The 20615-nt window shown below is 43.5% G+C and overlaps 1 protein-coding gene across 11 annotated transcripts in view; it reads left to right on the top strand.

Moving 5' to 3' along the window:
* Window positions 1-20615, top strand: part of LOC128841594 (metastasis-associated protein MTA1) — a 367485-nt gene that overhangs the window by 248873 nt on the left and 97997 nt on the right. For 10 of the 11 annotated variants that reach the window (XM_054036784.1, XM_054036783.1, XM_054036782.1 and 7 more), the window contains 2 exons: window positions 12943-13010; window positions 20103-20196. In XM_054036784.1, coding sequence (XP_053892759.1) covers window positions 12943-13010; window positions 20103-20196 — 162 coding nt within the window. Of the gene's footprint in view, window positions 1-12942; window positions 13011-15671; window positions 15972-20102; window positions 20197-20615 lie in introns of those variants that run through there. The other variant, XM_054036791.1, reaches the window with a different exon arrangement.

The raw sequence follows: 20615 nt of genomic DNA, 5'->3' as shown, positions 1-20615 counted from the left end.
CCATCCCCTCCATAAACTTATCAAGCTCAGTCTTGAAGCCAGATATGTCTTTTGCCCCCACTGCTCCCCTTGGAAGAACTTCATTCCTCTGATGGTTAGACACCTTTGTCTAATTTCAAATCTAAACTTCCTGATGGCCAATTTATATCCATTTGTTCTTGTGTCCACATTGGTACTGAGCTTAAATAATTCCTCTCCCTGCCTGGTATTTATCCCTCTAATATATTTATAGAGAGCAATCATATCTCCCCTCACCCTTCTTTTGGTTAGGCTAAACAAGCTGAGCTCTTGTCTCCTTTCATAAGACAGGTTTTCCATTCCTCGGTTCATCCTAGTAGCCCTTCTCTGTACCTGTTCCAGTTTGAATTCATCCTTCTTAAACATGGGAGACCAGAACTGCACACAGTATTCCAGATGAGGTCTCACCAGTGACTTGTATAATGGTACTGAGATTGAGGTAAATTAGATCCACTGTGTTTCCTTTGTCTAAAATATCTGTTAGCTTCTCAAAGGAGGAGATCAGGTTGGTTTGGCACAATCTGCCTTTTGTAAAACCATGTTGTATTTTGTCCGCATTACCATTGACCTCAATGTCCTTGACTACTTTATCCTTCAAAATTTTTTCCAAGCCATTGCATGATGTCAAACTGCAGATGTCAAACTAACAGGCCTGTATTTACCCGGATCACATTTTTTCCCTTTCTTAAAAATAGGAACTATGTTACCGTATGACTGGAGAATTACTCTAACCCCTGAGTTTACAGAGTCATTACAAATTCTTGCTAATGGGCTTCCAATTTCATGTGCCAGTTCCGTTAATATTCTTGGATGAAGATTATCTGGGCCCACCTGATTTAGTCCCATTAAGCTGTTCGAGTTTGGCTTCTACCTCAGATGTGGTAATATCTACCTCCATATCCTCATTCCCATTTGTCATCCTACCATTAGCTCTTCAAATACTTTGCCTCAGTTTTTAATGAGGCTAATGTTTAGCTATTGGGCCATGCCTAGATTATCCTTAACCTCCACTCCATCCTCAGTGTTTAGCAGTCCCACTTCTTTCTTCTTCTTCTTATTTATATGGCTATAGAACCTTTTTACTATTGGTTTTAATTCCCTTTGCAATGTCCAACTCTACATGACTTTTGGCCTTTCTCACTTTATCCCTACATGTTCTGACCTCAATAAGATAGCTTTCCTTGCTGATCACTCCCATCTTCCACTTCTTGTAGGCTTTCTGCTTTTTCTTAATCACTTCTCTGAGATGCTTGGTCTACATTTCCTGCCTATGAATTTTTTCCCCTTTCTTGGGATGCAGGCTTCTGATAGTTTCTGCAACTTTGCCTTGAAGTAATCCTGGCCCCCTCTGCCTTTAGATCCACAAGTTCTTCATTCCAATCCACTTCCCTAACTAATTTCCTTAATTTTTTTTTAAAGTTAGCCCTTTTGAAATCAAAAACCCTAGTCACAGATCTATTTTTGTTTATCCTTCCATTTAGTTTAAACTGAATTAGCTCATGATCGCTGAAATCAAGTTTGTCCCCTACAACCATTTCTTCTATGAGGTCCTCACGGCTCACCAAAACCAAATCTAAAATGGCATCCCCTCTTGTTGGTTCAGCACCTACTTGGTGAAGGAATCCATTAGGTATCGCATCCAGGAAAATATGAGCCCTATTATTATTATTACTAGCACTTGTCCTCCAGTCTATATCGGGAAAGTTAGTCTCCCATGATCACACAATTCCCAATAGTATTTACTTCATTAAAAACATTAAAGAGGTCTCTATCCATATCCAAATCAGATCCTGGGAGTCTATAATACACCCCAAGCACTCTCCCAGGGGAGGCTCTAGTAGCTTTCTTCCCCAAAAAAGTAGATTTTTGCCCAGACTGACTGTCTTATCCATTCCATCCCTTCTTATTTCTTTACCATCTACCTCATCACTGATATACAATGCTACTCCTTCACCTTTGCCTTTATTTTTGTCTTTCCTAAACAACACATAGCCTTCAATACCTGTACTCCAGTCATGACTACTATTCCACCATGTTTCTGTTATCCCTATAATATCTGGTTTCACTTCCTGCACCAGTAACTTTAGTTCCTCCATTTTGTTACCTAGGCTTCTTGCATTGGTGTACAAACATCTTAGGTTTTGCTGTTTGGCTTCGCTCACATTCTTTACCCGATTAGGCCCAGACATTCTACTGCCAGTATCACCTATTAGAATTGTATCTACAGTACTCTTTCTCCATATGTCCATTCTCCTACCTGCAACAGTATCCTTTCTTGCTTCGTTTTCTTCCCTCTCAATGTTAAAATCCAGCGTGGAGATTACCTGGACATCTCCCCCCAAGTCCTAGTTTAAAGCTCTCTTAATCAGTTGTGCCACCCTCCATCATAGAAGTCTCTTTCCCTCCCTACTCAGGTGAAGTCCATCCTGAGAGAACTGTCCTCTGTCCGTGAATGCCTCCCAGTGGCCATACATCCCAAAGCCCTCCTTATAGCACAACTGCCTGAGCCATCTGTTGACTGTCATAATCTTGTCACACCTTTGTTGCCCTTCTCTAGGAACAGGCAGAATCCTACTGAAGGTCACCTGAGCCTCGATTTCCTTAAGTGTCTTCCCCAGCCTGGCATAGTCTCCGTTAATACGTTCCAGCGAGAATCTAGCCGTATAATTCCTTCCCACACAAAGGACAATCAGTGGATTCTTTCTCGCTCCCATTAGGATCCTCTTCAGCCTCAGGTCCACATCCCGTATCTTAGCACCCAGCAGGCAGCACACTCTTCTGTTCTCTGGATCAGCTCTGGTTACAGGCCTGTCTATTCTTCTCAGTAAGGAGTCCCCAATCACGTAGACCTGCCTTTTCCTGGTGATGGTGCTATTCTCCAGTCTATCCTCTGTTCCTTCTGGCTGCAAGTCCTCTTGATTCCTATTCGCCCTTGCAATCCTCCACAACCCAGCCCGTATACTCCTGGGGCTCATATTTGGTATTATCTCCATTGAATCTTCCCCTCTTCTATAGGACTAGCTGCTCTTCTCTTCTTCCTTGCCCTCTCACCTTCAGTGATCACCTGCTGTGCCCCTTCTTTATTTTCCGACTCCGCAAACCTGTTCCTGAGCGCTCTTTCTCTTTCACTAGCCTCTCTTTTCCTCTGCCTGGTTCTCTTAGTCACCTGCTTCCATTGTCCACTTTCCTCACCCAGCAGTCTCCCCTCATAATTCTTTGATCCTGCTTCCATCTGCAAGTCTGAGCTTTTCCCTTCAGACTCCTCATGTCCTCACTTGATGATTCCCTGTTCTGTTCATTCTCTCTGCAGCCCCTGGCTTTGGCCCCTGTCAGAAGACAGCATACTGGGCTAGATGGACCTTTGATCTGACCCAGTTTGGCTGTTCTTATGTGTTGATGGTAGCCCGTGTTTCAGGAGAGACTCCCTGTCGTTTTGCTCTATATTTGTTACTCTGTGGAGCACAGAGCAGGTAGATTGGTTCTATATTTAGGGCCGTAAGTGGTAAAGCCAGTAGGCGAGAACACTTGGTCTCTCCTATCTGAAGTGCCTGATTTCCTCTTGTATTACTTGAGATGTCATGCTGCTTTTTTCTGTCACTGAAAATGATCTGGGAGTTGTAGTGGATAATCAGCTGAATGTGAGCTCCCAGTGCAACGCTGTGGCCAAAAGAGCTAATGTGATCCTTGGATGCATAAACGGGGGAAACTTGAGTAGCAGTAGAGGGGTTACCTCTCTATTTGGTACTTGTGCAACTGCTATTGGAATGCTATTCCCAGTTCTGGCATTCACAATTCAAGATGAATGGTGGTACATTGGAGAGTGTTCAGAGAAGAGCTAAGAGCATGATTAAAGTTTAGAAGCTCAATGTATTTAGCTTAACAAAGAGAAGGTTAAGGTGTGACTTGATCACAGTCTATAACAGGGGTTGGCAATCTTTCAGAAGTGGTGTGCCGAGACTTCATTTATTCACTCTAATTTAAGGTTTTGCATGCTAGTAATACATTTTTAACATTTTTAGACTGTCTCTTTCTATAAGTCTATAATATATAACTAAACTATTGTTGTATGTAAAGTAAATAAGGCTTTTAAACTGTTTAAGAAGCTTCATTTAAAATTAAATTAAAATGCAGAGCCGCAGGACCCGGGCAGTGTGAATGCCACTGAAAATCAGCTCGCGTGCCGCCTTTGGCACGTGTGCCATAGGTTGCCTAACCCGTCTATAAGTACCTGCATGGGGAACAAATATTTAATAATGGACTCTTCAATCCAGCAGAGACAGATGTAACATGTTCCCATGGCTGGAAGTTAAAGCTAGACAAAATTCAGATTGGAAAGAAGGTGTACCTATTTAACAGTCAGTGTATTATCCACTAGAAAAATGTACTAAGGGTCGTGGTGGATTCTCCATCTCTGACCATTTTAAAATCATGATTGGCTGCTTTTCTAAAAGATCTGCTTTAGGAATTATTGTGGGGCAGTTCTCTGGCTTGTGTTGTACAGGATGTCAGACTAGAAGGGGCAGAGAGAGAAGCTCTGTACTAGTGCTTTCTCCCCTCCATTCCCCTTTGTCAGACTAACTGATATTTTCCCGACTGTGTCAGAACCTTTAGGCTCCCAATGTTCCATTGTCCATTTGTGAGCTTTATTCACTATCTAATGCATCTGAGGGTGCTGAGGGAGTTGGCTGATGTGATTGCAGAGCCGTCAGCCATTATCTTTGAAAATTCGTGGTGATTGGGTGAGATCCCAGACGATTGGAAAAAGGCAAATACAGTGCCCATATTTAAAAAAGGGAAGAAAGAGAACCTGGGGAACTACAGACCGGTCAGCCTCACTTCAGTCCCTGGCAAAATCATGGACAGGTCCTCAAGGAATCCATTTTGAAGCACTTGGAGGAGAGGAAAGTGATCGGGAACAGTCAACATGGATTCACCAAGGGAAAGACATGCCTGACCAACCTGATTGCCTTCTGTGATGAGATAAGTGGCTCTGTGGATATGGGGAAAGCGGTGGATGTGATATATCTTGATTTTTAGCAAAGCTTTTGATACAATCTCCCACAGTATTCTTGCCAGCAAGTTAAAGAAGTATGGATTGGATGAATGGACTATAAAGAGGATGGAAAGCCGACTAGATTGTTGGGCTCAATGGGTAGTCATCAATGGCTCGATGTCTAGTTGGCAGCCGTATAAAGCGGAGTACCCCAGGGTCATCCTGGGGCCAGTATTGTTCAACATCTTTATTAATGATCTGGCTGATGGGATTAATTGCACCCTCAGAAAGTTTGCAGATGACACTAAGCTGGGAGGAGAGGTAGATACGCTGGAGGGTAGGGATAGGGTCCAGAGTGACTTAAGAACAAGTGCAGAGTCCTGCACTTAGGAAGGAAGAATCCCATGCACCGCTACAGACTGGGGACCAACTGGCTAAGCAGCAGTTCTGCAGAAAAGGACCTGGTGATTACAGTGAACGAGAAGATGGATATGAGTCAGTAGTGTGGCCTTGTTGCCAAGAAGGCCAACGGTATATTGGGCTGTATTAGTAGGAGCATAGCCAGCAGATCGAGGGAAGTGATTATTCCCCTCTGTTCGGCACTGGTGAGGCCACACCTGGAGTATTGCATCCAGTTTTGGTCCCCCCCATTACAGGAGGGATTGGAGAGAGAGTCCAGCGGAGGGCAACAAAAATGATTTAGGGGGCTGGGACGCGTGACTTACAAGCAAAGGCTGAGGGAACTGGGTTTGTTTAGTCTGCAGAAGAGAAGAGTGGGGGGGAGGGGAGGGATTTGATAGCAGCCTTCAACTACCTGAATGGGGGGGTTCCAAAGAGGATGGCGCTTGGCTGTTCTTAGTGGTGGCAGATGACAGAAAAAGAAGCAATGGTCTCAAGTTACAGTGGGGGAGGTCTAGGTTGGATATTAGGCAACACTGTTTCACTAGGAGAGTGGTGAAGCACTGGAATGGGTTACCTAGGGAGGTGGTGGAATCTCTATCCTTAGGGGTTTTTAAGGCCCGGCTTGACAAAGCCCTGGCTGGGATGATTTAGTTGGGGTTGGTCCTGCTTTGAGCAGGGGAATGGACTAGATGACCACCTGAGGTCTCTTCCAACCCTAATATTTTATGATCTACAGATACAGTTTTCTGAAATTGGCAGCAGTTGGGCAGGTGGTGATAAGGGAATACTGCACCTCTTTGTGCAATTTTTGTTGAGGAAACATAGAGTAGTTTTAGTAATCCTATAGCATTAAAGTTAGTGGTAGATGATTTATTCATGTGACCAGTTTCGTTTAGTTTTCAAACTTTTCTTTTAATGTCAACCCTCCCTTCTCTTCCCCCTCCCCCCCTTTCCTTCCAGTGTTCTGGAAGATTCATATAATTGATGGATAATGTGGACAAGGAGCTTTGTTTCCTAATCTCTCTAAATTCCTGAGAGAGGCTGTGGGAACTTAACCACATTATGTATGTATAATGTCTGATGCATCAGCAAGAGTAACTCTTCTTTATAAGAGTCCCCCGTCCTCTAAAGCACCATTTTAAGAGAGAACTCACTGAATTTTAATTTTTTATAATGAGCTCACTGAAGTATGTCTTTGTAATAATATTTCTACTCTAGTTGGAAATGTATAGATCTTAAGAGCTATTGAGAGAATGTGAATGCTGTTCCACACTCTGCTCTTTGGACTTTTTTTACTTGATTCGTAACTCTCCTATAATAAAAAAGGCTAAAATATAAATATTTCCAACTAGCTTCAGTAATGTGGACTGGATCACACTTATCTTCTTCACCTATTTAATTCGGGGTGGGGCCCCTTAATGTGTGAGAGACTGATTTGAAACATATATGGTAAGTGTTTGGTGTGTATATAAATTAAAGTTGAAATCTACGACCTATTAGCGAACAAAAGCTTTATGGTATCACTAATGTTTTGGTGCAATGGTTTAAACATACTCCTTAGTGAGTATTTAATCTGCAGAGAGTTTGCTACTGTTGATGCTTGGTGGCTACCCACCACCTTCCTTTCCGTAGCTACTAAAAAGGGTACACCTACCTATCTGTAGTCTGTTAGTGTGCGTGATACCGAGATTTGGTTACAGATACTTATCATGAACTTGTAAATTGTGCTGTACTGTCCACTTCAAATATAGTTCGTTTTAGTTTAAAAAAGAAACAAACTAGAAAACCTGTATCTGGTATATCTGCAACCATAAACTGTTAGTGGCTGCTCTACGCTAGCTTATGGCAAGTCTGTAATCTCCAATGATAAAACTGATTGTTTTACCCATGCCAGATTTTGTAATAAGATCTTGTATTAGATGCACATTATTACAATTTTTCAATTAAGGTTGTCATTTTATTTTACATTCTGTTGTTTGAGAAATAGTTTGCAGAATGTAATTGAAGGTTTGTAATGCCTATTTATGCAGGGGTGGTGTTGAGGTTGTGTGTTCATATGAAAACTTTGACATTTATTTACTTTTGAGTTCTCAGATTTTCAGTCCGAGTTCATGAATGTAATTTCTTTGCACTTAGACCCAAATCCTCAGCCTATTGCTGAGCCAGTCAAGTAAACTGGGGTGAATGGCAGCTAGTTGTGTGGGGGGCACAGGGAGAAAGGAATCATTCATCCCTTCCCCATGTCATGAAGCCCTCTCTGAAGTAGTCAACATAGCCCTAACAAGTCTCCTTTGTGAGACAAAGTGGGAGGATTTCCGTAGCAGCAGATTTCTTCTGCCAACCTGTTGATGTGCTGGGAGCTACTGCGTCACAGAGGATTTTTAATGAATCTGTAAACGTGGGGGTCGTACCCTATGACTGGAGAATTGCTAATATAGTTCCTATTTTAACAAAGGGGGAAAAAGTGGTCCAGGAAACTACAGGCCTGTTTGACCTCAATTGTATGCAAGGTCTTTGAACAAATTTTTAAAGAGGTGAACGGTAATTAATGCAACATGGTTTTACAAAAGGTAGATTGTGACAGACCAACCTGATCTCCTTCTTTGAGAAGATCCCTGATTTATTTTTTTTAGACAAAGGAAATGCAGTGGATCTAATCTGCCTGGATTTCAGTAAGGCATTTAATAGTTTCACATAGAAAATTATTAGTTAAATTGGAGAATATGGGGATTAATATGAGAATTAAGAGGCGAATAAGGAATTGGTTAAAGGGGTGACTGCAGCGGGTTGTACTGAAAGGTGAACTGTCAGCCTGGAGGGAGGTTACTAGTGGAGTTCCTCAGGGATTGGTCTTGGGACCAATCTTATTTAACATTTTTATTACTGACCTTGGCACAAAAAGTGGGAGTGTGCACTAATAAGGTTTACGGATGACACAAAGTTGTGAGAAATAGCCAATACAGAGTATTGAATATACCTGAATATCATACAAGAAGATCTGGGTGACCTTGTAAACTGGAGTAATAGAAATGGGATGAAATTTAATAGTGCAGTGTGCAAGGTCATGCATTAGGGACTATAACAAGATTTTTTGCTATAAGTTGGGGACTTAGTTGGGAGTGACAGAGAAGAAAGACCTAAGTCTATTTGTTGATCACAGGATATCTGAGCCGTCAATATGAAAAAGGCTAATGCAATCCTAGAATGCATCAGGCGAGGTATTTCCAGTAGAGACAGGGAAGTATTAGTACCATTATACAAGGCACTGGTGTGACCTCCTCTGGAATACTGTGTGCAGTTCTGGTCTCCCATGTTCTAGAAAGATTAATTCAAATTGGAACCGGTGCAGCAAAGGGCTGCTAGGATAATCCGAGGAATGGAAAACCTGCCTTTATGAAAGGAGATTTGGTCAGCATGACTGTTTAGCCTAACCAAAAGAAGGCTGAGGAGAGATATGATTGTTCTCTAGAAATACATTAAAGAGGGAAATACCAGGGAGGGAGAGGAGTTATTTAAGTTAAGTGCTAATGTGAACACAAGAACAAATGGCTATAAACTGGCCATCAACAAGCTTAGGCCCAAATTTAGGTGAAGGTTTCTAGCTATCAGATGAGTGAAGGTCTGGAACAGACTTTTAAAGGGAACAGTGGGGTTAGAAAACCTAACTGGCTTCAAGACCGAGCTTGATAAGTTTATGGAGGGGGATGGTAGGAGGAGATTGGCCACATGCCGCTGTAGGCAATCTGTGACTGCCAGTAGCAAAAATCCCTAACTGCTGGAGACGGGACACTAAATGAGGAGGACTCTGAGTTACTACAGAGAATTCTTTCCCAGTTATCTACCTGGTGGGTCTTGCCCACGTGCTCAGGGTATAACTGATTGCCATATTTGGGGTTGGGAAGGAATTTCCCTCCAGGGCGGATTGGCAGATTCCCTGGGTTTTTTTGCCTTCCTCTGCAGCATGGGGCATAGGTCACTTGTAGGTTTAAACTGGAGTAAATGATTAATTCTCTGTAATTTGAAGTCTTTAAACCATGATTTGACTATTTTAGTAACTCAGCCGGAGATTAGTGGTTTATTTCAGAAGTGGAGGAGGTTCTGTGGCCTGCAATATGCAGGAGGTCAGACTGATAATCACGATGGTCCCTTCTGACTTTCAAGTCTGAGCCTACGAGAGCTGTGTGGCAGATACACGCGCGCACACGCACATGCACATCCCCCACCACTACTCAGTGCGTGTCCCCTCATAAGAAAATTCACTAGTTCTGCTGTGGGGGTGGTTTCCTCTAATTTAGTTATTGTTCCATTAATTCTTAATGTTTGTAAAGTGCTAAATGTTGTTACTCCTTCAGATTGCCTGTTCTAGAATTAGTCACAGTCATTTTAACCCTTCGCTCCTACTTCATGTAATGTACTGGGCTGGTGCTTTCTTGTGTTTTAAAAAATGACACTTTGAGGTTCAGATAATACAGATAAGATTCAAACATTGGATCCTTTTCCAAACCAAATATAAATTCCAGACTTTTGAGGTTTGTCCATTGCTAACTCTTAAACTCCGAATAGATGCAAGATTTAAAGAGGAAGTGGCTGTTGCGGAGTGAGGAAGAGGGTTCAGTCCTCGGTCCTTCATGCCAAGATAATGGTAGCCAACCTAAGGAGCTGGAGATATTCTTTTTGATTTCATGGAGTGTTGTTGTTGTGGTGTCCTAACAGTTCATCATGATTTTTAATCATTTAGGCAACACAGTGTGTGCATGTAGTGATAGTTGAGCCTTCCCATGCAGCATTATAACTCTTGTCATCACATAAATGTAATGTCACAGGTGAAAATACCGCCCTGCATTGTCAAGGTAATACTGCCCACATTTTGTATCTCTGTAACTTTATTTGAAAAACCTAGACCCTGGTTTTTTTCCTTAGTACTCTGGTGCTTGCTTGCTGACTTCAGTGGGGATGCACTGGTTCATGGACTACAGAATACCTCACTCTTGTCTAGCTGCTGAGAGGGGATCTAGTCAACTCTGATTTATTAGCTCAGCACTCCCCACTGATCTCCAGCACCCATAGATTGACAAGTGAATTGTTGCACTGATTAGTGCTCCATTCGCTCAGTTAGACAACTTGCAGACCTGTGGACTCCAACATGCAGTGCCCTAAAAAGGCTGTCTAATCAGCGGTTGAGTATCATTACTGTGGGCAGTTAGAAGGGAATGTTGTGGGACCAGGGTTCAGTTCAGTGAAGCCTGAGCATGCTCTCCTATTCTTTTCTATCCTTGCGCCCATTGAATTCAGCCCAGATTACTTTTGCAGCAGAAACAACAAGGAGTCTGGTGGCACCTTAAAGACTAACAGATTTATTTGGGCATAAGCTTTCGTGAGTAAAAACCTCACTTCTTCGGATGCATAGAGTGAAAGTTACAGATGCAGGCATTATATACTGACACATGGAGAGCAGGGAGTTACTTCACAAGTGGAGAACCAGTGTTGACAGCAGAGAATTTCATCAGATCATTGGTGTCTCACTCCAGAGGCAGAGAAACCCTGTACTCTTCTTTTCCCCTTGAACAAGAGGGAAAAGAGAAGAAACTCTGGTATTACAGACCATTTTTATGAGTTTAATATGGGGGCCAAAGTCAGACTTAGCTGAGAATTGTTTTCAGTTATAACTATGAAAGTGCCATTGCCTCAACCAACATATCATCATGGCAGGTCCTGCCAGCATGCTCAGGGCTGAGTAAGACACGGTTCCTTCCCTGAGGGGTTATTGAGTTTAAAATCAAAATAAAGGTGAGACGCAACTTCCTTTTGGATTCTCCCCCCCCCCCCCATGATAGATTTAGTAGATTGATATCAAGAGCTACTTTAGTTGGACCTGGACAAGAAATCCACTAATGCTTAATAGCTGGACAGAGGGCCAGTATCACAGAATGGCTGGCCCTTTAAGGGGAGTTTGGCCCAACCCCATCTCTGACTAATCACTGCCTCCCACAGAGGTTAGGGATCAGGTGATAGGTGGAAGATTACCTAGTCCTCATAAAAATGAGCAAGAGCTCAGTTGCTAAGGAAAAATTCAGGGAGGTAGTCTAGGTGGAGGGAAAGAACCCAATTTATAGGAGACTCTCGGGCAGAGGGCCTGAATAGTGTAATCCTGTTGGAAGCTGACTCTGAAGGAAAAGGGAGCAGAGAGGCTCTCCTTGAGTCCCAGGCAGACAGCTTGTGGAGTGTCCTGCTGTAGGAAGTAGATTGGTCCCTGCAGGAGACCCAAGTCAGGGAAAAGAGCATAACTGATATGAACATATGCCAAGTGGTTTTATTTTGAAATAAAACCAACGCCCTGAAAAAAGAGGGACTAGAATCCTGTAGCTGGCAAGTGTTCTTTGGTGTGTGGGCTGGTGAGAGAGCTCATTGTCTTACAGGCAGTTAAAATATATTTATGTAATTGCTAAAACTTAAAGTAGGAGCATATAACAATTAAGTGTATTTGATTGTATCCCATTCCCCCACCTTTCATATATTTTTGTCTTAAATTACAAGGTCTTGGAGACAGTTCCTGTCTTGAACTCTCTAATTGTACAGTGCTGAGAAGTTTTTTCCTATGGGACAGATCACTAGACTGTGACAAAGGAGACCTATGCTCTGTTCCCAGTTCTGCCACTGGCCCACTATCTGACCTTAGTCAGGTCACAGTCTCATTCTGTGCCTCAGTTTCCCTATCTGTAAAATGGAGATGATACTAACCCTCTTTATTCAGTGCTTTGAATCTACTGATGAAAAGTGCTTTATAAGAGCTGGATATTATTACTCAATCTCAGAGTTAGGAGTTCCCATGCCGCACTCCCATGAGGGATTAATATTAAGTCATATGCATGGTGACAGCACTTTTACTGACATGGGTTATATTTATGGGGTTTACAGAAGAATCAAATTTTGGTGAGAGATTAGGAAGGAGAGGGTGTGCCTGTGGATAGGGGCAGTTTCAGGCATAGAAATAAGGGTAAATAAGAATCAAATAAAGAGAACAAAAGAGAAATGAGGCATTATTCATAGGTGAAGCAAATGGGAGAGAGGATGAGACAGGCTGGGGGACAGAATTAAGCCAAGTCTTGAAGGCAAGGACAAGAAGCTAGAACTTGATATGGAAGGAGAGAAGAGGCAAGTAAAGGGACTTGTATGTGGGGACATGGTCTATTGCAGGAAGATATCTTAAACATTGCTTTCTGAATGCACAGGTAGCAAGAGAACTTCTTTTGTAACTTACCCCTTTTAGAGGGTGGGATTTTACAGCCTTCAAATGTCATTAATACTAGTTTCTTATATTAAATGTTAAGTGACATTAAACTGGATTATGATTATGCATCTCTTTAGTTACTGGATTTAGATGGGTCACTGGAATTGTGCTTGCTGCTAAAATGAAAGTAGTGCAGTGCCATTTTGTGTATTTGGGGTTTTTAAGCAAGGCCATTTCAAGTGTTTATACTTCGAACTAAAACATACTTCTTAACTTTTGCTTTCCTTCTGTATTTTTTCAGATTACGTCTACTTTGAAAATTCTTCAAGTAACCCTTACTTGATACGAAGAATAGAAGAACTCAATAAGGTAATGCAGTGCTAATGTATTTTCCCAGGTGTCTGAAACTGTTGGCTGTATTTTCTGATGTTATTTGAATTGAAAATAACTTCATCTACTTTTCCTCCCTCTTTATCCGTTTGCAATAATTTGCAGTATCTTTTTTTAAGCTGCTAGCAACTACAAAATATTATACCACCTGATCATTGCCTGGAGTATCTGGGGACAGTCACTCATTCAAGAGGTGCTTGTCATGTGCTGTCTACAAAGGCCAGAGAACACAAACTGAAAGTCATCCTGATGGTGACCCTACCCTCCCACTTTGGCCTGTCAGGCAAGGTTTAGTCTGCAGTTCTTAAACTCTTGGTGTTGTGATTGTTTGATTCAAAGGTGAAATATTAGTTGACCTGGAGAGAGGATGAAGAGCCTTGTGGTTTAAACTCCCTGGGAGCCTCTCTTATGAGGAAGAAGTAGACCAGATCCTCAAGTCAACCAGCTGAAATCTTTCTCTTCTCATGGTCCCTGGAGCTGGTGTATTATTGTTTGTTCTTAGTCCTCAGAACATTCCTTCTTGCTTGGAGGTGAAAAAGCAGCATGATAGGCACTGCCATTCCAATAGAGCAGATGAAAGGTTATAAGGGGGCTGGGGAAAGGAATCTGAATCCCTTTGTACTGAGGATGAATTTCAACACAGAGCGCCTGTTCTGAAGCCCTCAACTGCTGTCCCTACCACACAGTATCCTTTTAGATTTAACTCCAAGTACAATTCTATTCAGTCCCTTGCAGTCTGTGCAGAGGGAACTTGGTGTCATCTTCTTGGGGTTGGACCCAAATCATCCAGTTGCCATCAGAAATTGGCTAAGGAAATTCAGTGGTTGTGGGGAAATTTGTCCTTTTTAAAGCTGCTTTGTTGTTGTATCCTTCAAAAGTTACCTGTAGATTTGCGATCTGGAGTAGTGGATGTGAAGTCCAGGTCATCCTTGTAATCACTCTGTTTTGGTATCAGGTCTCCTGTGGAGGAAGTTTGTGTCCCCTTAATGGGGGATACAGTGATAACCACATTTAGCCCATATTGAGGAGGTTATCAAAAGCCTTGTCTACACTGGCAAGTTTCTGCGCAGTAAAGCAGCTTTCTGTGTTGTAACTCCCAAGGTGTACACACTGCCAACCCACTTAGTGCACAGAAACTGTACAGTTGCAGCGCTGTAAAAAACCACCCTGATGAGAGGTGTAGAGCTTTCTGTACTGGGGCTACAGCGCCGCAGTGCAAAAGTGTAGACACCCTGGTTGATTACAGCACTGCGATTGGCCTCCGGGAGGTGTCCCACAATGCCTATTCTTGTCTCTCCGGTCATCAGTTTGAACTCTACTGCCCTGCCCTCAGGTGACCAACCGTGAGCCCCACCCCTTACTTTCCTTGGGAATTTTGAAAGTCCCTTCCTGACTGCTCAGTGATGCATGCAGTGGTCTCAGTGCATCTTTCCAGGTGACCATGCCTGCTTCACACACCAGGCCTGGAGCAAAGCCAAGCAGCTGGACCTCATCAGCATTTGGGGAGAGGAGGCTGTCCAGTCCCAGCTGCACTCTAGCTGTGGGAATTATACCTAATGACAGATTTCATGATACATGACAGAAAGGGGCCACACTGCAGTGCAGGGTCAAAGTGAAGGAGCTGTGTAATGACTACCACGAGGCACGGGAGGCAAATCACCACTTCAGTGCTGCGCCCACAAGCTGCCAGTTCTACAAAGAGCTGGACGTGATACTCTGCGACACCCACCTCCACCGTGAAGGCCACTGTGGATACTTCGGTGGCTCGCCTGCTAGTCGAGAGTGGACTGAGCCAGGAGAAGGAAATCTTGGACGAAGATGTGGAGGGGGAGGGGGACCCCCAGAAGCAGAGTGAGGCTCTGAGGTCAGAGATGCATGCAGCCAGGAGCTCTTCTCTATCCCAGAGGAGGCTAGCCAGTCACAGCTGTCGGAGCTTGGTGAAGCGCAAACAGGAGAAGGAGGCCTTTGGTAAGTGGCTTTGATTTTGGGAATCTCTGAAGCGAGTTGTTGGGAGCAGGAAGGTTGCAAAAAGCAGGCTTGTGTCTGTATGATGTGCGTACCACCACATGCCTGGTCTGAGCGGCGGAACAGGGTGTTGATTGACTCCCTCACTTCACAGGAATCTGCCTCAGAGATCTCCAGGAAACTCTCATGGAGATACTGGCAGTCCACTGCCACAGGTTTTTTGGCAGAGCTGCTTTGTTTCTTGCCCCATTAAGGGTAACTTTCCCACGCCACTCTGCTGTCACGGGGGGCAGGGAAGAAGCCGGGGGTGTGGGGGGGACCATTGCTGCACAAAGGCAAGCCACATAAGGGCCAGGGTGGAAGCCACAGTCTTGGAGAAGACCCTCCTTTGATTCCCTGCTCACCCTCAGCAGCAAGTTATCGTCCATAATGAACACAGCTTGTGGAAAATGTGGGGACAGTAATGTTTATAAGGCCCCTAGCCCACAGTACTGGTTTTCCCCAAGAGCCACGTGCCCGGTATACAGTATGGTCCTGGAACATTGATTTTTTTCCCCTGCCCCTGCGGCTACTCACCATTTTGGGGGGCTTGTGGCTCATGTACACTTGCCAGGGGTCAGCCAGTTAGTAACCAGTTTGAGTACTGGCTGTGTTTTAAAGCACTGAATCAGTGGTCTCTGTTGCAAACAATACTGCTTTGGTAAAATGTTGCATTTTGGCTTCACAGATATGACTTTGGGAGCCCAGCCTCCCTCTTTATCGCTGGCTGAACAGCTGCGCAGAATTAGAAAGTGGCCACGAAGAACTAAAGAAGACTTTCTGTGTGATGTCATGATGCACTCCGCAGCCAAAAAATAGGAACTGAAGGAGTGGCGGGACAGCGAGAAGAGGGACCGAATGGAGAATGTGGCGTGCCAGAACGAAGCCCTGGAGAGGCTCTTAAAAAATATGGAGCACCAAGCAGACACGCTCCAGGTGCTACTAGCACTGCAAACCCAGCAGTTCCGTGCCCGTCCTCCCCTGCAGCTGCTGTCACGAAACTCTTTCCAATGCGTCCCTCAGACACCGCTAACACACTCTTATCAACCTCTTGGCTCCAATCTATGCTCCTCCCCTGCCACAGTCCAGCACCGTGCACTCCCAGTACCCACTGCACTCAACACCCATCCTTCTGCAGTTTAACCCTGCTGAAGTACAGTACCCACTGCACTGTACTCCAAAGGAGAAGGTTGGATATGATACCTGGACGTACACAAATTTTTAACCGTCCCGGAACCCCACCTACTCCTCAAACCCTCCCTTCCCCTATCCCCCTCAGTGCTGATTTTTTTTTTCTCTCTCTTCTCCAGTTGTTGTTTTTTAAATAAAATAATTGTTTTGGTTTGAAAGCAATCTTTATTCCATGAATTGAAAGCAAACAGAGCCCCGCAAAGCAACACGCAATTTTCTTAAACCTTCATGTTGCATCGTCTGCACCAATCACAATCCCCTCCTAGCATTACAAGCACTGCACTCCCAAGCATAGCAACAAATATTAGTGGCTTTCAGCTTCAAATTGCTGCCTCAAGGCATCCCTGATCCTTATGGCCCCATGCTGTGCCCCTCTAATAGCCCTGGTCTCTGGTTGTTCCAATTCGGCCTCCAGGCGCTGAGCCTCACCAGTCCAGCCTTGAGTGAAACTTTCACCTTTTCCTTCACAAGTATTATGGAGCGTACAGCATGTGGCTATAAGCATAGGAATATTGTCATCTGCCAGGTCCAGCCTCCCATATAGGCAGCACCAGCGGGTCTTTAAATGGCCGAAAGCACACTCCACAGTCATTTTGCACTTGCTCAGCCTGTTGTTGAATCGCTCCTTGCTGCTGTCAAGGTGCCCCGTGTATGGCTTCATAAATCACGGCATTAAGGGGTAGATGGGGTCTCCGAAGATCACAGTGGGAATTTCGACTTCCCCTAGGGTGATCTTCTGGTCCGGGAAGAAGGTCCCTGCTTGCAGCTTCCTGAACAGGCCAGTGTCCCAAAAGATGTGTGCGTCATGCACCTTTCTGGACCAGCCTGCGTTAATGTCTGTGAAATGCCCACGGTGACCCACATGCGCCTGGAGAACCATTGAGAAATACCCCTTGTGATTGATGTATTCGGTGGCTAGGTGGTCTGGTGCTGGAATTGGAATATGTGTGCCATCTATCGCCCCTCCGCAGTTAGGGAAACCCATTTGTGCATAGCCATCCACAATGTCACACACGTTGCCCAGAGTCAGTGTCTTTCAGAGCAGGGTGTGATTAACGGCCCTGCACACTTCCGTCAACACGACTCCAACGGTCGACTTTCCCACTCCGAACTGGTTAGCGACCAATCGGTAGCAGTCTGGAGTAGCCAGCTTCCACAGTGTAATCACTATGCACTTCTCCATCAGCAGGGCAGCTCCCATTCTCATGTCCTTGCGCTGCAGAACTGTGGTGAGCTCATCACACAGTCCCACAAATGTGGCTTTCCTCATGCGAAATTCTGCAGCCACTGCTTGTCATCCCAGACATGCATGACCATGTGATTCCCACCACTCAGTGGTTGTTTCCCGAGCCCCAAAGTGGCATCCCGCTGTGGTCAGCACCTCTGTGAATGCCACAAGAAATCTCATGTCGTAACTAGGAGGCGTGGCGAGATCAATGTCAAATTGCTCTTGCCTCACTGCCACTCGTGACATGTTAGTGAGAGCGAGCAGCATATTGGTCAACAGTGCGGGATCCATTCCTGCAGACCAAAGAGGCAGAGTGCGCAGTACACGAACAGTTGAAACATGGCGCTAAATGCGGATGGAAGCACAGGGATTGCTGAGATGTGAAGCAATGCATCACGGGCCATTGGGATAGGACCCAGGATGCCCCACAACCCCCTCTGCCTTCCCACAACTCTTAGCGGCAGAAGAGGAAGAGATGCTCTGTGGGATAGCTGCCCAGAGTGCACTGCTCCGAATACCACTGCAAGTGCCTCAAGTGTGAACACGCTAATGCACAGGCAGCTGACTGTGTGAACACACAGCAGCAGTTTCCCTTCAGTATTTTCTGAGCAGCGCTGTAACTGCCAATGTAGACATACGCAAAGATAGACTTGTTTGTCTTGCGGCAGTATCGGTGTCTGAAGTCTTTCTTCTAGAATGGTCAGGGAACTAAATTTCTGGGAGATGCATATAGCAAGTCATAATCCCTATCAAGAAGAGAGGCATTTTCTCCACTAATATAAACACTTCTAGTTCTGAGGAAAGTAAGTGGGTCAGGATTCTTGAGATCTTAATGGCTCCAGACCAAGTGTGGTGTTTGGATCTATTGACAGTTTCCTGGGAAACTTTCCTCCTTTCTCCCAGTCTTACAAAGAGGGTCAAATTCTCAACCCAGATCTAGAAAGCTGCCATCTTGTGCCTTGGATTATGGGTCCTCACATTTTCAGAATAATCCAAAATTGTTAAATATTTAAGATAAACTTGGTCAAAGTCTTAAAGCCTAGCACCAGAGACCTCTATGTCTCTGATTAGGATCATTTGTACATGTGCATATAAGTGTTGCCTGATGTTTCTAATTCTAGATCATTTGATAAAATTAAAGATCTTGATTGTTGTCCTTCCACCATTAAGGTTTTAGTAGCTACCTTATATATTGGCCTTTTATTTTCTTGTGCATGGAATGGCACTCCTCATTCACCTTTGATTTTCTGGGTGGGCTTTTACATCTCTGTTCCCCAAACTGCCGGTCTAAGCAGCCTTGAGATTTAAATCTAGATCTTGCAGAACTCATCAATGCACTGCTCTGGGATACTGTAGCTTAAGTTTTGTTTTCATCATTCAGGCATTTTGGGGAGAAATCTACAAGAGAATTGAGATCTGCTCAGAGTTCATGCAAATAGATAAAACTATGCGAGCAAGCCTGTTTGTTACGAACAGAAATATACAGTCAGCTTAAAAAATGGTTAGGTATATTACCTTATTTTAAGAAAAACAAAAGACACATACAAAAACTCATCCTTTTTCATATAGTTGTCATTGACAAAAATGTTGCTGCCTGTTGCATTTTTATTGTTGCTCTTTTTGGAACTACTCTTGAGCTACTTACTCTTCAATTGGGAGAACCTTGCGCATGTGCTATCAACTTGACGGATTCTTTCTATCCCTTCAAACTCTGAAGGGACCGAGAAGGAGAACCTTTTGGAGTTGTTAGTTATCTTTGCAACGTAATTTTTTTATTGTACTTTTTTGAGACATTAACTTCTCAAAAGTTGGCTTTGATTGGCTAACCTTTTTTTTTTTTTTTTCTGCGAAGCTTTTGGTTCCCACTAGATTAGGAATTGACTGGAAAGTTGTAAGAGTGGTAAATTATTCTTTCGGGCAGTGTGCAATCCTCAGTGTGAGGCTGGTTTGCTCTCCTACTGAAACTGCTGCCCTGAGACCTCGGTGTGACAATTCTGCAGAAGAAATAGAATTACAAAGAAAAGACCAGATTCTGATCTCCTTACTCCTATTGAATAGTAGCTGACACCACTTGGATCCGTTTTAGAGTAAATGGGACACTTGTGGAATAAGGTTCTACTACGTTTGAGACAGGATCAGAATCTGATCCTGTGTAGGGTTTTTTTTCTTCATTACTGTAAGAGGTTATCCAGTCCATTTGGCTAAATCCTTGCTTAATCTACAGATAAGGTTAATTAAAATCGCTTGCCTCAGGAAATCAAGATAAGTGGGTGTGAGGGCAGGAAGGAGTTTCCTGCCGACATCCTTTGTGTACAGCCCAGTCTAATTTCTCAGAAGCCTTGTGAGATCTTCTTTTTTTTCCTCTATACCATCCAGTATAGACCATGATTGAGAACAAGAAATGGGATTTAGAACAATGGTTTGTTCTGGTATGGTAACTTCCATTTTTCAATATTGTAGAACTGCAGAACACTTGCTTAGTGTTTCATTTTCTATAGAAATGCATTCTATTCATAGCAAGGTTTATGTATTTGATTAGAGTACTTATGGCTAAAATTTCTAAATACTTTAATGGATTTCTAGTTTAGTAGTTTGAGATCCAGTTTTTTATTTATGCCCAAGAATAATTTTTCTGCTCACTGTTACAGACGGCCAATGGAAATGTGGAAGCAAAGGTGGTGTGTTTCTATAGACGAAGGGACATATCGAGTACGCTTATTGTATTGGCTGACAAACATGCAAGTAAGCTTGTTTATTTTAAAACATTGATTTTAATTTCTACATTTGGATGATGTGGTGATGCTATTTTAAAGTTGCATGTATCTTGGAGCTAGGTTAATGTAAATTTATGATCCCCATCCTAAGCAACTAAGTAGTATCCAACAATTAGTTGTATCATTTGGTTGGCTGAGTTCTGACCTTTTCATTTAAGAAACAAAGGCCTGTTGAAAAGTCAATTGGGTGTCATTTGGTTGTTATGGGGGGGTCGGGGTGTGTGTGTGTGTGTATATATATATAATATAAAAAAAACACGCGCGCGCAACGTCTATTATTAAACATACCTTTCTCACACTCTCCCTTTGGGCTGAATAAAAGTGCCTGTCTCTCTGTCTACATGAAGGTGAATTTCTTGAAAACATTTGAGGAAAGTTACACCAACT

This window comes from Malaclemys terrapin, chromosome 8, assembly GCF_027887155.1.
Source record: "Malaclemys terrapin pileata isolate rMalTer1 chromosome 8, rMalTer1.hap1, whole genome shotgun sequence".
Classification (NCBI taxonomy): Eukaryota; Metazoa; Chordata; order Testudines; family Emydidae; genus Malaclemys; species Malaclemys terrapin.
Note: the sequence above shows the minus strand (reverse complement) of the source record. Positions and strands in the feature narration are given on the sequence as shown.